A 15780-nucleotide genomic window follows, 5' to 3' on the forward strand; every position below is an offset into this window, starting at 1 on the left:
ATTCCAACTTCAAAGAAGCAGTTAACACTGGAAAACTTATGAGTATAATTCAGTATCTCAACAGATCATACACAAAGAAGCAGCAGTATATCTAGATAGGAAAAAATTAGAAAAATTCATTCAACCTTATTCATGGTACAATTCTCGACAAACAATGAATAGAGGAAACTTGCTTATCTGGAACAGGAATTATAATTGGTAGTGACACAGAAGTGTTCCAAATGAAGTCAGAATTATGATAAGAGTGCTGCTTTCTTTGCTTTCTTTGCCTGTTCCTTTTGGGCATTGTTCCAGAAATCCTGGCTGAGAAAATCCAATACAAAACAACATAGAAAAACAATTAATTCAGAAAGCTGACTTGTTTCAAAGACACTTTACAATGTTTGGCGGCTAATATCAAAAATACGATTGTTCAAATCTCATTCATAATAACAGAAACTCATATCATATCTAGAAATAAATCTAATAGAAGACACTTAAGGCTTGTGTGGAAGGAATTGTAAAATTTAAAAGTGGGGTAAGGACTGCAAAAATCTGGAAATATTTTGTGAATATAGATGTTAAGATTTGCTATCTTAAATTGCCCAATTAATATGCAATCTAGTGCAATTCTAGTAAAGTTACTTGTAGCTGTGTAAGTATGGGAAACGGTACTAAAGTTCATACTGTAAAGGAGTATTTTTTAAGTGAAAAAACACAGAAAAGAAAAACAAAAAGGAAAAGAGACAAACAAACAACAACAAACCCAAAACAGTAACAGTATAGCTTTTCAAAACAAGATGATAGGAATTTAATAATGGTTGTAATAGTGCATATTGTTACCTTCAAAAGGGCTGCTTAGAATACCAGATATAGACATGTAAAATTGATCTAATCATATGAGTGTTAACTGTTCTTTTCCAATAACTAAGAGAATTAGTACTATAGCCATCTTAGCTATGTTACGTATATATATATATATATATATATATATATATATATACACACAATATACCTGTGTGTGTGTGTGTGTGTGTGTATATATATATATATATATATATATATATATACATACACAGGTAAGATGTTTCTTACCCTTACACAATATTTATTGTAGATGTTGGATTCTATTTGCTCCATAAGGGAGTTTTGAAAGAGAATGCCAAATTACTTGTTTTATTAGGGTTGAGACCTATTACTTAGTTTTAGTGACTAGATAATGTGCTGTTGTCACAATCATAGACATATGCGCTCAAACCCACATCAAACAAATGAACAAACACACAAAACCTACAAAAACTAAGATATAAGCATCTATGATAACTTGGCATAAGATTGTAAATCAGTGGGCAAGACAAAGAGTATTCATTGAATAGTACAGAGGCAATTGATTACCCACATAGAAACATAGAAACCCTCATTTGGTCTCTGCCCACCTCATTCTATGGTACACTCCTCAGAGGTTAAAGCTCTGACTTGATATCAAAAGTCTAAAACTTTCAGAAGAAAATATAGAAAAAATATTCTTTTGCCTTGGGGACAGAGAATAATTTCTTTAAAAGGATTCACAAAGCAAAAATCCTAAAGGAAACATTTGATATTTGACTACATTCAAAGTAAAAAGAAATTGTATTTGATCAGGGACACGATACATAAAGTTAGCATAGACTGGGGGAAGATTTTTGCAAATCACACACTGGGAGGTGGTTACTTACGAGAGTACACAAAAACTGCTACTCCTCTGAAGGAAAAATAAATGACCTAGTGGTTGAGGACGCTAAGGAACTGGGCAGTGTGGAGAAGGGGAAAATTGAAGGGTCAATAAGCAAGCAAAGTGATGCTCAACCTCACGCTTAGAAAGATTCAAATTGCAACTAACAATTGAAATACAATTTAGCATCCACTAATTAAAATTTTCAAAATATGAAATGTCTGAGGAGAAATTAATGAAATACAGAGTGAAACTGAAAGGCAAAGAATGAATAGGAAAATGTGAAGACGGCGCAATTGATTGTAGAAGCCAATATTTTATGGAAGTGGTTAATTGGAGAGCAGGAAGGAAGGAAGTTAGACAAATGAGATTGTGTTGCTTCAAAAATTTGTAATTCTTTTTATAAGTTAAAAAATAACTAAATCAAATGCACAAAACTATAGACATTTAAATTTGTTGGAGGCATACATGCAATGTTATACATTTCTTTGCACCTTGCCATGTAATTGGAAATTTTTATTTCTTTAAGCATTGTATTTATTTGAAGAAAGGAGTCAAACGGAGAGACTTGAGGACAGAAATGAAGATGATTTTAAGGCTGCTGATTAGGGAGTACACCTGAAATTCATTACCTCAGGAACCTGCATTACACTGTCTATCTCTTCTCTTAGGTATTTCCTGAAATGTCATCTCAGTGGGCCTCTCCTTGGCCTCCAGTGTGTTTCTTAACTTCCTTCTCTGATTTGTGCTTATTTTGAAAACTTATTATTACTTAACATGGCACATATTGTATGTATTAATCTTGTCTATTGCCTGTCTTTGTTCCTAGAATATGAGCCCTGCATAGCAGGAGTTTCTGTTTGATTTACTGTATATCCCTGACACAGAGTAGCCTCTCAATAAATATTTGTTAAACAGCTGAACAACAGAATTCTGAAGTTGTGACCCCAGGAGACAGAAAGACAGCAGCATGATTAAGCGACGCAGAGGGATGGTTGGTGTAGGCAGAATGATGTGCTTTCCTGGAAAGATGCAGACAGAGAGGAGAAGGTGCCCTATCTTAAAGAGAGGTCAGCAGGCAGTGGGGAATCAGGGAGTAGAAGGACAGTGGGGCAGACTAAATTGAAACAGAATTCAACTGAGAGGTGAGCCTTGTATTTGCAAGTAGATGTATTTGGCTGTCAGTCTTGCTGAAGAAGTTTGACCAGGCATAGAGTACATAATTTAATAAGGAAATTCCCCAAATCTATTCTCTCATGCTTTGAAAATCATGGTTTTTTTGAAGGCAAAAAGAAAATAGCAATTCCCTGTACTACAAAAGTCACAGTCTATCTCAGAGAGGAATTAAATGCTGCTCTTTTGTCTATGGATGTCACAAGCTTAAGCAACTTTTTCTGTTTCCCAAACATTAGATCTGACTCATCTGTTGTTGATATTTTATTGTGCAGGATAAAGAAGATTCATTTTTAGAGTTAAGTATAATAATAGCCATACTGAATGTATCTTCACTGAATATTCTGATGTTCAAGAGGTCTAAGGAATAATGGTTTCCTATGTATTAGACTTGTTAATTTTTTTTGCATGCTTTGAGGTTTGCATGCTATGGTGCTGAAAAAAAGCTTCTTTATGTGGCCGTAGACCAGAAGTTCTTCAGCTTTAATGTATATTTTTAGGTGATGAATTCGTTAAAATTCATATTTTAGGGCCTCACCTGAGATAGATATAGAACTTCTGGTATAGTGCAGGCCCAGGAATCTGAATTGTAAAGGATTAGTCTAAATGATTTTAGAGCATATGTTGTGAGAAAACACGTAGGAAAAACTCTTTTAGATGACTATTTTCAATCACTTCAGTTTTTTCATATACAAATTATGTACATCAACATAGTACATCAAAGTTACCAGTTTGGAAGACATAAAGAATCATATCTACAATAGAGAAAGAGGCATCCAAACTAGATGTACTCTCACAAGAAGCGGGCAATCAAGTATAAATTGAGATATTAACTAGCAGCCAGATTAAAGAAAATTACATTTATTAATTTCCTAGGTAAATCACTACATATTAGGTGGCTGTAAAGCAGCACAATTTATTTTCTTTCTTTCCTTTTAGCATAATTTATTTTCTTCCTGCTTTGGGACTTAGAGATCCAGAGTGATCCAAAGTGAATCCTCAGGACTGGTTCCTGACATTCTAAAGCTACACACTTTGGGTTTGGTGGTTCCCAGGCATGTTTGCAGTCTTTGTTTCTTCATATTTTTCTCTGCTCTGTCATCCCATTGCCTGTTGAATTCCTTCCCCCTATCTGTGACAAGGCCATTTGTGATTAGATGTAGAGCCCACCTGGATAACCCACGGTAATCTTCCTTTCACGGGATTCTTTACCTAGTTACAATTTCTTTTACCATTAACAGACTTTAAGGGTGAGCTGTAGCTCTCTTTGGGAGCCCTTATTCAGTTAACTACACATGTTCAGAAGAGTGTGAATATAGCAAAGCTTTGCCCTTTCCCTGAAGTTCCTTTACATAACTTGGATTCTTAAGTGCCACAGCAAACTGGTAAATGCCATGCTTAGTAAATATATGTGAAGTGATTTACAAGAAGAGACTGTATAGTTTGCCACTGTGTAGTTTTCCTGTGTGAAGCAAAACGTGTTTGGAAAATGTGATCCATCTACTATAGAAGCGTTTTAGTACGTGAGTGGGCAAGGACCTTCGGCATTTATTGCCACTGTATGGGAGTCAGCAACAAGGTCCCAGTTCCTATTGGACTCAGGGGCCTGCATCAGACACCGTGAGGACTGGGAAGATGGACTCTGTATTTAAAGAATTTTAAGTCTTTTACAGGACGAGGAAATGTACTTTACATATGACAGCCTATTAATCTACAGCACCAGAGCCCATAGAGTGTGACAAACCTATCTCAGAATTCTCAGTAGGTGTTTTTCTCATGAATCCTGAGTAAAATTCTGTTAAAGAAGAAGGGGGAAAATGTAAGCATGGATAGTCCATTAGAGCAATATTATTAGTGACAATACTCTGGATTCTCCTTATACCATATTATAATTTCTGTTTAGATGTCCCCCGCCAAAGTCTCCTGTGGCCATAGGTAGGGATTTGGGAAGGTGATTGTATTATGGGACATTACACCTGATTTGTGTCAAGAGGTACAGCATGGACAGAAGAGATGGGTTGCTGGGGATGTGGCATGGGTAGGTTTTTGTCTCTCTCTAGCTCTTTCCTTGTCTATCTGTCTGTCTCTATCTATCTATCTGTCTGTGTCTGTTTGCTTGTCTCTGTCTGTCTGTCTCTGTCTGTCTGTCTGTCTGTCTGTCTGTCTCTGTTTCCTGGCTGCCATGTGTTGAACAACTATTCCTCTGTGATGCCCCTGTGTCATGCTGCCCTGCCTTTGAACCAGAAGACTCCAAGTTCAGTGAACTTGAAACCTCTCCAAACTGGGAGCCAAAATAAACCCTCCTACTTTAGCTTTTGAATGTCAAATATAGAGTCTCAGCCACGAGGAAGTGATTAAGATATGCCAGTATTTGGTAGAGTGTAGTTTAGTGTAAGGCTAGTTTGAGACCTCACTATTGATGTTTCAGTGGTTTTTCTCAAAATATCTACCTTGCAAGTCTGTTGCAAGGGTTCCAAGATTAGACTTGCTGAGGGGCTCTGATATTTCTCTGTTTTTTATGTTTTCTTGTTCAAATTACAGATTTTGAGATAATTGTGACTTTAATATCTCCATGAGCCCCATTCTTAGTACTGAGATTTTTCTTCTCATTCATCCCCATTTCTAGATTCTCCTCCTTCTCAGAAAGAGTTCTTTGGCTGTCATGGTGGAGACTGCCTATTAATGGTTATTCTCACTTTGAAAGCTACAGAACAAAATTTTCATTTGTATATTAAGCTTGTCCCGTTCAAAGGCTTCCCTGTCTCAATACATTTTAAATTCTGGTGCCTGAATAATCTCCCTTTGTCATTTTCAATCACGTCACTCTGTTTTAGACCCTAAAGTGGCTCTCGATTTTTCAAAGCAACACATCCAGTCTCTTCACTTGCAGTGTCAGGGTCCTTTACAGGTTCCCGTCTCCTGGGCCTCCGCCACCTGCTCCAGCCAGGCATCCCTTCCCGCCCTCCTTCCAGCCTCTCCTCATGTTTATGGGCTCCGGCATCTGGGTCCTTGTTTCCTATTTCTGTCAGAGTTTTGTGTGTATTTATTTCCCTTTCACTTAGAAAAAACTTTATCTTCTGAATTTTAAATAAGATTAAAACTCCAGGGCTTTTCATTACTTGTTTACAACATCCTTCTCTCTCTGTATCAATATATTTGTGTTCTACTTAAAACCAAAAGCACCTGCTTCTTCTCTCTGTCTTGTTCTATTTTACAGATTTTTAGGAAGAACTAGCAAATCAAATTATATTCACACAGGTGAATTAATTCAGCTTTATTGGCTGAGAATTTACTAATAACACACCGTTTTACAATTATTTTTAAAAAGTACTGATTTTGTAGTGTAATGGAAGAAAAAGTATATTTATTCTTGTAGTGATGTCCTAAAGCAGTGAGATAATTACTGTGTCTTCCAAAGTTGCTAATATACTCTTGTGGTGTAAAATTTTGGGGAGAAAGAATTTTGGCAAGCCAGAGGGGTTATTTAACTTGAAGTACCAAATTACAAATGTCAAATCAGAGCAAATGTTATTCAAGTCTTTAACAGGTGCACTATAGTTATACATGAATTTTCTTTTCTCGTGGATATTTGATGTAACTATACATTGTTTCTCATAATTACCAAACAAGTGCCAAAATTGTTTCTTACAGAACAAATAATAAAAACCATGTACAAAATATGAGGAGACTTAATTTTGTTTTTTAAATGTCAGTCAATGACTGTGAAAAATAACTTCAAATTCTTCATTTATGAATGTAAAATTTAATGTGACTCTATCCTTATTCCACAGGTATTGTGTAAAGGTAAAATTTTACAAATCTATGAAACATTTTAAATTATTCAGAGACAGTGTACAAAATTATTTAGTGGATGTTTTCCTTTTGTTTCTGGTAACTATGGGTGCTTTTTAAAAAATGTCTTTTGTATTGTCTTTCAATTATTTAAGTATTTTTACCTTTCTCTGGGAATTTTTAATAAAAGAAAAATGAGCTTTGAATGTGAGAATCTGAGTAATTGACTGCTCATCTTCACTTGCATTGTTCTCTGTCCCTGTCCCACTTTGTCCCTGCCCTCTCGGGGAAGTTGTCTGAAGAACCAGTATAAATTAGATGCACTTTGTTATACTAAATGATGGGACCTTGTTGTTGTATTTCTCCCAGCAGACTGCAAGCTCCTGGATAGGAGAGACATTATTTCCTTTGTTTACCTACATATACTCAGCAAGTGAACAACAGCCTGACCTTTAACAGATGCTTATTAAATAGTAACTGAACAAATAAATGTCTCTTAAAGAAATCCATAAGGTCTTTCATGTTCTTATTCTAAATTGTACAGCTATCAGAAAACAAATCAACTCAGATCTGAAATTCTCTTCCACATGACTTCCCTAACACTTGCAAATGCCTGGCACCAGTGTTATCCCCCTACCTCTAAGCATATGGCACCGTGGTACATGGGTCATACACTTTCTCCTGCCAAGCCCACGTATCATCTCAAAATGTCTTCTGAATATCCAGTTTAGCCACTGGCACAGCTGAAACTCTATTGACATCCCTGTTTTTGTGAGAAAGTGAAACAATTAGAGACTGATGAAACCTATCTACAGCACTGTTTTTTTCTTTTCAGTGATTAAAATGCTTAAAACCAGTAAAGAACTAAAACAAGCATACTTTAAAGTCCATGAAACTATAGAGCAAAGATTGCTGTGTCTAACAGAAAATCTCTTCCTGTTCTAAGGAATTACTCCTCTACTTCTGCTTATGACTATGTATTGTCACAGGGGTGTGGCCATGGAAATATTTTTCCAAAATATTTTTTGCCTTCTATCTCATATGAGTTTCAATAGTAATTTCTATTTAATCAGTACCATGTGCAGACAGTTCAGGGAAAGAGGAGCATCGCTTAAGAGTAAATGATGGGGAAAGGTAACTGAATAGTTGTTTTGTGTTTTTAAGAGAAATGGAAAACATTGAAGAATAAAACTTGCAAAGCAATTTTGTTGGTTTTATCTGAATTTAAGAAATGACTAGATGAAAGTTTCAGAAAATTAGTATGCCAATATAATACAATGTTTCTCAGGTATATATCATGAAAAGATGTTGATAAACTATTATTCTAGAAAAGAACTTGGAGAGAAGACCTAGGAAAGTTAACTGCTTGTCACAATTTGGCAAAAGTAGGTAGTGAGAAAAGTGGACCTCCCATCCCTGTGTGGCAGTTCCTGGTGTAATGTCCTTTCAATGGAACTAAGTGTCCATAGAGTTCAGTTAATACTGGTTGTGGGAAGCAGCTATGCAGAGGGAGAGATAAAGCCTGGTAAGCAATTTACATTTTCAGAGCTGGGCGCTTATCATAAAATGTCAGAAAATGCAAATAAGCAGGTGTAATAAAATTATATTTCATTGCTTTTGAGTGATAACTGTGTTTATGAAGATTTACTTTCTATGTTATGATGAAGTAGAACCCAGTTTCTCTAAAAGAAGAAAATAAGTGTGATTTTCCAACACAGTATAAAGTGAATTATTGTTCCAAATTCATTGGATTAATCACAGAGGAATCTCAACTTGTGAAATATTATACATGTTTTCCCCAACACGTCAATTGGGTATTACTTGTTTCAACAGGGCACCGAAGTGAGATACTGGAATATGGTTTAGACAAATGGTTGTTTTTAAGTGAGACCAAGTATAGTTGGCTTTACTTGGTATCTGAAGGACTTGTTCAACAGAGTTAGTGCAAATTGAGTAAAGCTACCCATGTCTCTGCATTCCTGCCACCACCTGTCCAGTCCAAACCATCTTCATCTTTTACCTGGGCTTCCACAATAGTCTAACTCATTTTCTTTTATTTGTTCCTATTCCTTCCTAATCCATCATTCTCACTACAGCCAGTGTAATCTACTAAAACCTAATTCTGATCGTGTCACTCTGTGACTTAAAATCTTTAAACAACTGGCTTGTGCCCATGGTGTTAAATTCATATTTTGCAACTTGGTTTACAGGAGTTTCTTTAATATGGTTTGCAATTTTTCTTTGCTTCTTCAATCATACCTATCGCTATATATCCCTTCACTTTTCTAATTTGTCTCTCTGTCTGTAATCTTCACAAGCAGCTTCCTGTACCTCTGGCCACTGGCTGTAGCTACTGATGTTATCTTTCTGAAATGCAAAACAAATCACTTCTTGGTTTAATATTCTCTGGTGAATTTTCATACCTAACATAATAAAGCCCAAATATTTTTTAAAAGTCACTTTCTGCTTGCTCAGTGCTATGGCCTTAACTACATTTTGTTGCTTTTGTCTGGAATATTACCCTCCGTTTCGTGGCTTTCTTTATCTAGTTTATTTTTAAGAGTTCAGACATAACATCCTCTCCCTTGCAGTGGGTCCCTATCATATACTTTCTAAGGTCCTTCATGTACTTATGAAATCCATTCATTTTTTATTCATTTATCAAAGAATTATCTACATGGAATTTGATAGACAAATTAAACAAAAGTATTTTGAATTATAAAAGCAGCACTTTCAAATGGTTAGATCTAACAGATCAAAGCCTTCACTTGCAGCCAGCTTTTATTATTGGAAAAGAGGCAGTGAGATACAAAACATGTAAGTAAAGTATATACTTTGTTAAATGGTGGTGTTTCAAGAAACAATAAACCAAGGAATAGACCCTTCTAGGGCAAGAAGAAAATCCTCATAGAGAGTAAGATATTTGGACAAGGATATAAAGCAGACGGAAGGATGAGCCGCAGAGTTATCTAGGGAGAAACTGAAAAGCCTTGATAGAGAATGTCTGTTTTGTTTAAGGAATGTCAAAGAGACTAGTATATGATTGAATTGGAGTTAGTGTGAAGCACAAATGTAAGAGATGAAGTTAGGGAACTAAAGGGGCCTGGATTTATGTGAGGATTTGGAGGACATTTTGAATAAGATGGGAAGCCAGTGGGGGAGAAATAAAAAAACAGAAGAGTGACATGAATTGATGCTTATTTTAACTGGAAAAATTTGGTTGCTTTGTAGAGAACAGCTTGAAAGGAGTAAAGGATGAAACATCAATAGGAAAGTTAGAATATTCATTCAGGCAAAAAATAGTGGTGGCTTGGACCAGAGCGGTAACAGTGGGATGGTGTGAAATGGCTGGATTCTGCATATGTTTTTAAAATGTGACCAAAAAGACTTGCTGGAATGTGGGGAGAAGAGGAAAAACAAAGATAGTGCTGAGGTGGGCCTGGATAACTAGATTGAAGGAGTATGGAATTAAAAGTAACTAAGATGGAAATGTGTTGGATGGAAGTGTGTGTGTGGGGGGGGAGGGAAAGGCAGTGGGGGGAGGAGGAGAGGGAGGGAGAGGGAGAGGGAGAGGGAGAGAGATTTAGGCGAGAGATGTTTGGTTTAAACATGATAAGTTGGAAAGACCTGTTAATATAGTCAAATGGAGGTGCAAAGTTGGGTTAATGAAATTGGAAATACAGAATTACTGAGCATCTCTTTGATGTCTAGACGACATTTACAACCATATTACAAGGTGGCTGAATGTAGGGAAGGATGTGAAGAGCTATGTGGGTTGAAATGTGGGACTCTCCAAAGTTAATAAGTGATGGGGATAAGAATAAGAAGGAATTAGCTAGGAGATTAGGAAGGAATGGTCAATGTGATTGAAGGAGCAGTAAGTGGAGCCAGGTGAAGAGGGTGTTTCAGGACAGGAAGATCAGCTGTGCAAATGGTCTTAATAGGTTGAGGAGGAAAAGTGTCCAGTTGGCTTTCGGGTTTGCATTGTGAGGTCAGTACTGACCTTGCTGATGGCAGGTGGTGCTGAATAATGCTGCTGTACGTTTAAGAGACACAGTAGAATTGGAGGAGGTAAACAGAAAATGCCCTACTTCCACCTATTGTCTGAAGCTCTAACTGCTCCCTTTCATTCTTTCTAGTGGACGATTACTTACATCTTCATCCTATTGTATAAAAATGTTTTCACAGTGCATGGCTAGAAACTGTGGTCAAGAAAGATTTATTTCAAAAGGCAGGAAAAAATACAGTGTGTATGTTTGCTGATGAGAACCTAGTATGGATGGACAGTTGGTGATGTGGGAAATAAAGGGGATAATTTTGGGAGTGAGATCTTTGAAAAGGCAACAGGAGTTAGAATATTGTGGGCTTAGCAATGTAGAGTGTTTGCAACCAGTGGGAAGGCAGAGTGCACTGTTACACTACTCACATTGTGTTTTTGTTGTTGATTCATTTGTTTGTTTTCCACATATTGCAAACCTCTTAAGAGCAGTAAGTATAAATGTCGTGTTCATTTTGTAGTAGGAATTTTATTGTTCTCTTTGTATTCCCTAGTACAATGCCTACCGCACGGCAGGCATGCAATGAAATGTTGAAATGAGCAAACACTGTCCTAAGCATGTGTGTGTTTTATGTTTTCACTTGAATTGGAATAATTCCATCACACTTGACAAGCGGACTGATATAATCATGTTTCTCCTGTCTGGGCCTACAGTATGTTTGACTAACGGGTACAGTTGATTGATAAGATGACTGTGCTTCCACTACAATCAATATTTCTTGGGTGCGAAATTGCTGACCCTAACTCGGTTCGTTTTGCAGTAGTCTTCACTATAGTCTTACGATGAATTGGCTGGTTCTTCACCTGAACTTTTTGAAAAGTATTCATTTTCTCTCAGCATTCATTTGCCATTTGTATTTTACCACCATACATGTGTGTCATTATCTATTGTCATTATCAGTTGTCACCATTTAACATACCAAGCAAAAGAGAGGCATACAAGCGTGACAATTACAAATCTATTGTTTTTTGTTTTAATAATGCTTTGTCCATATTTGGGTGAGAAAACACATCTCCTTGTGATAAATTAGAAATTCTTAGCCCTGATCCTGGTACAAAGCAGGTGCCAAATCAGTATATGTTGAATGAATGATGCACCCATGACCAAGTCCTGTCTCTGGTGGATGCCATCAGTGCACAGATTCAGTCCCCGTCACAGTCTGGTGTACCTAGTCCCTACCTTTGCTGTTTGTATCTAATAGCTCATACCAAACACTTTCTCCAAAGCACTCTTGTTCGATGACTTGTACCCATGTCACCCTCACACTTCAAATACCAGAAATGCTTACGTTTTTATATCCTGCTTTTGATACCCGGTAGCCAGTGATTGAGATGCAAGAGCATGGAGACCTAGTTCCCTTGCCTCAAGGTACTGCAGACTTGCTCATATCATTCAGGCTGTTTCTTTGTTTGGCTTAGTATCCCTTATTCTGCTCCTCACACTCCCTTGTTAGTTTCTCCTGAGAGCACAGCCTTATGGAATCATTTGAGTTCTCTAATGCTCTTTGAGAAATTTAAGGCATTGCTTGTTTACAAAAACAGCTTATTTCAGAGGTAGGTATTTTGCTGTTGCAGATCCTCTCTACTGGCAAGTTTTAAATTTATACCACAGTCAGCCAAAAATGTTGGTGACTACAACTAGCTCGACCTTTGATTGAGTTGCTGGCATGGAAGTAGCTTCATAATTTGCTAAATAATTATTATTGAATATAGTACATCCCTTATCATGATACAAGTCTTTTTAAACAAAGTTAGAAGCTATTTTCCCTTCACTGTCTATTCTTTTTGATTATACACATCTTTGTTTTCTTTCTGTAAGAATGAATTGTAGTTACTTGTACGGTATTTATGTTATGATTGAGTACGACTTTTGTCTATCTTCTTTCTGAATATAAATATCCTTTTTGGTTTACTTAGTAAACTATTTTATTTTTCTCATAACTTGTAAGGGACACAAACTCCCTTATCTGGAAAATGGAATTGGAAGTAATATATTTTAGAATTGAAAAAAACTTCAGCAACCAGATGGTGACCAACACCTTCATTTTGTAAATGAGAATTTTTAAATCCAAAGAGGTTAAGTAATTTGTTCAATATCTCTCAGCTTGGTTAGTGGCAGAGTAGGACTAAAATCTAACTCTCAAGCAACAGAGCTCTCTATTGCTCTTCAAAATGCATATTTCTTATTCAGAGAATTGATGTTAGGATTAGGGACCACATCTGTGAAAAATAGATTTAGTCTTTAGAAGGAAATGATGCTGATAGCTTTATGAAAGCTGATCTTGTTTTAACATTTTCCATGCAATTGTTAGTTTTGTTTAGTTTTATGTTTCTTGCTTTAGGCTTTCTGTTGACCAAGGACTAGATCTTTTTTGGATGCTTGCTTTCAAAATCAACGTTAAATATCCAGTTAGTGTTAGAAATATGAATGACTTAAGCTGGGTTTGAAGATAGGAACAGTTGCAGACAGCTTTCCAGAATGGTGATTGCTTATGTACATGAAAAGTTTCCTATTCCTGCTTGCTTATTGGGAGTAAGGACAGTGGATTTCAAAAATAAGAAGGAAGCATAAGTTGTGTATTTTTTCCCAGTGTTGTACTACCTCCAAACTTTGATAGGATGTGCCTTTAATAAACCATGAATTTTTCTCTCCTATTGAGACACTGCACCACTTCCCTTCAGCATAGTCAGTGACCCATTACACTAATCCCGCACACCTTCATATCTCCCACAAGCATGTGTCAGTGACTCCTTTGAATATTTATTCGATACAAAGTATATAAATCTTTTCTGTGTTGTCTTGTAAAGCAAGGGAATTGTGACTTGCCCAGTTTGATTACTTCAATTGTTTAATTTAGTTCTTTTCAGCTATAGTGCGTTTTGATATATGAGCAAAAATCCTATTTAACTTTTACAGTACTTATATTCAAAGTGCTTTGTGTAGATTCATATATTCAGGGAAGATAAATGTTTGAGTACCATCAGGCTAAAGTATCTTTCATATATATTTTAATTAGGTGCGATTATATGCAAGACCTGATGCTATCAGAAGAGGATCTGGGGACTATGCTCTTCATATTACAAAGAGATTAATAGAATTTTATGAAGACTACTTTAAAGTGCCCTATTCCTTGCCAAAACTAGGTAAGAATTTTTTGGTTATTTTATTGGAAGAGCTCCTTGAAGGTGACATTTTCTTCTTCATGCATTTGAAGCACCCAGAAGCACTAAAATTCAAAGGTTTATATTTTTAGCAGTGGTGAACATGAGAAATAATTTCTTCTGAAGAGATGAAATAAAATTTAGTGTTTCTGGAATCTTGCCAGTGAGTACTTGTGGGAATTAAGGAAAGCATTATGTAAACCCGAGATTCCAAAAGGTAACCCATGAAGCTGTACTTCGTTGAATATGTGCTATGAAGGGGTGCTTGAGAACATCACATTGAATCGTAACTGCCATGTGGGTAGCTATAGTCCGAACATTTTCAGCATAAGAAATTGAGATATGAGATTTTCTCTTTATTTAGACAAACACTAAGTGAAGGATTGGGATTTCAAATTTGGTTTTGATGACTCCCAGGGTTATTTAGTATTTTACATAGAGCAGTTCCCCATCCATGGGTAATTTACTTTTCCAAATTCTCAGATGTCACATCTTAATGAATTACTTGTCCTTTAGATTATTTTTTGTTCATTCATATTGCTAATACACAGTTACTATAAATAGAATAAAAAGGGGAGAGAAATAGCGATAATACAAATTATGATCTCTGTGAATGTTCTTACATTTCTTCCTTTTACAAAAGGAGTATGTTTAAAGATTGTTGGTCAAATGAATAAATGAATCAATTTGTTACACTAATTTGAACAAAGTTTCTACTTTTACAAGGGGGTGATCTATGGTGTTCCATCATTAGAAAGGTATATATGTATGAATTCAAAATGTTGAAGTTATATTTCCTTCTCAGAGAATGGGTTGTGGGCTATTATATTGCAATAATACTTTCATTCCCCTCTTTCTTTGTCCATCCTTTTTTTCCCCATGAGTATTTTTTTGATCAGATCCACTTAAAAAGGAATTTTTCATTGGTAAGAATGCAGTGTTTATTTGATCAAAAGTATTAGTTTGAAACCACAGGTTCTCCTCCCTGGAGAACTGGGTCTGTTTCATTAAAGCGCCTGCCTGCTGTGTAGCTTTATTGGTCTTACAATGCGAATTTAGTTCAGAAAGTAGGTGGAATCCTGATATTGTTGTCTGTGGAAAGAGCATACAGTTTTTATGAGATATTACAAAATTCTAAGATGTTTGGAAATACTTGTTTCTAGAATCAATAGGCAAACCTTTATTTCAAAGGTTTGCTCTGTTCTGTTCTCTTTCCCTTCTGCATCTACCTCCCTGTTAGAATCTGTTACACTGAAACCTCCCTGGTAGTCACCCAAGGCAGAAAGGAATACCTGACCTCATTTGCATGGCAGGTGACACTGTTACTCTCGTCAGGTAAAACTGGCTGGGAACTTCCCAGCTTGACCTTAATGCAAGTGCTTATGTTGCAAGGTCAGCAAGAGAAATAAAATGTGGGTCTTTCTCTGTCCCCTTCAGACCTATAATTAGTAGAAAAACTCAATTTGTAACTTTGGGCGGGATGGGGTGGTTCCATGTAACTATCGGGTTGCGGTAGGAAGCATGTCTATTCCTCTGTTTCACTCACAATTCAACCACACATGCTTTCATCTAAATAAAAAAGAGCTTTGCTCACTGTTACTATTACTTGTTAAACTACTTTACTGTGTATATGAATGAATGATTTGACTTACCCCAGCATATTCTTTATTATATATCTAGGGCAGTTGCCACAGCCTATTGTGTCTTGTAAAATTCCTCTAAAAGTTATATTTATTTTACATATCTATGGATATTTAGAATGATATTATAATGAGCTTGTAAGTATGCTTTCAAATACCCTCTGCATAACAATCCTCAAGTACAGAAGCGTTTTTACAATTGTTATTTTTCAGGGCACATTATGAATTGTATTTTAATATTATATGGATAAAAAATTAATTCTTTA

The 15780-nt window shown here is 36.1% G+C and overlaps 1 protein-coding gene across 1 annotated transcript in view; it reads left to right on the forward strand.

The window, feature by feature from the left end:
• Positions 1 to 15780, forward strand: part of Trhde (thyrotropin releasing hormone degrading enzyme) — a 373678-nt gene that overhangs the window by 98386 nt on the left and 259512 nt on the right. The window contains exon 3 of the mRNA XM_063255150.1: positions 13730 to 13856. Within this exon, the coding sequence (XP_063111220.1) occupies positions 13730 to 13856 (127 nt within the window). The remainder of the gene's footprint in view (positions 1 to 13729; positions 13857 to 15780) is intronic.

The sequence above is a fragment of the Cavia porcellus genome, unplaced genomic scaffold, assembly GCF_034190915.1.
Source record: "Cavia porcellus strain 051 isolate PalLab524CR breed Dunkin Hartley unplaced genomic scaffold, mCavPor4.1 scaffold_8, whole genome shotgun sequence".
In the NCBI taxonomy this organism is placed as follows: Eukaryota; Metazoa; Chordata; class Mammalia; order Rodentia; family Caviidae; genus Cavia; species Cavia porcellus.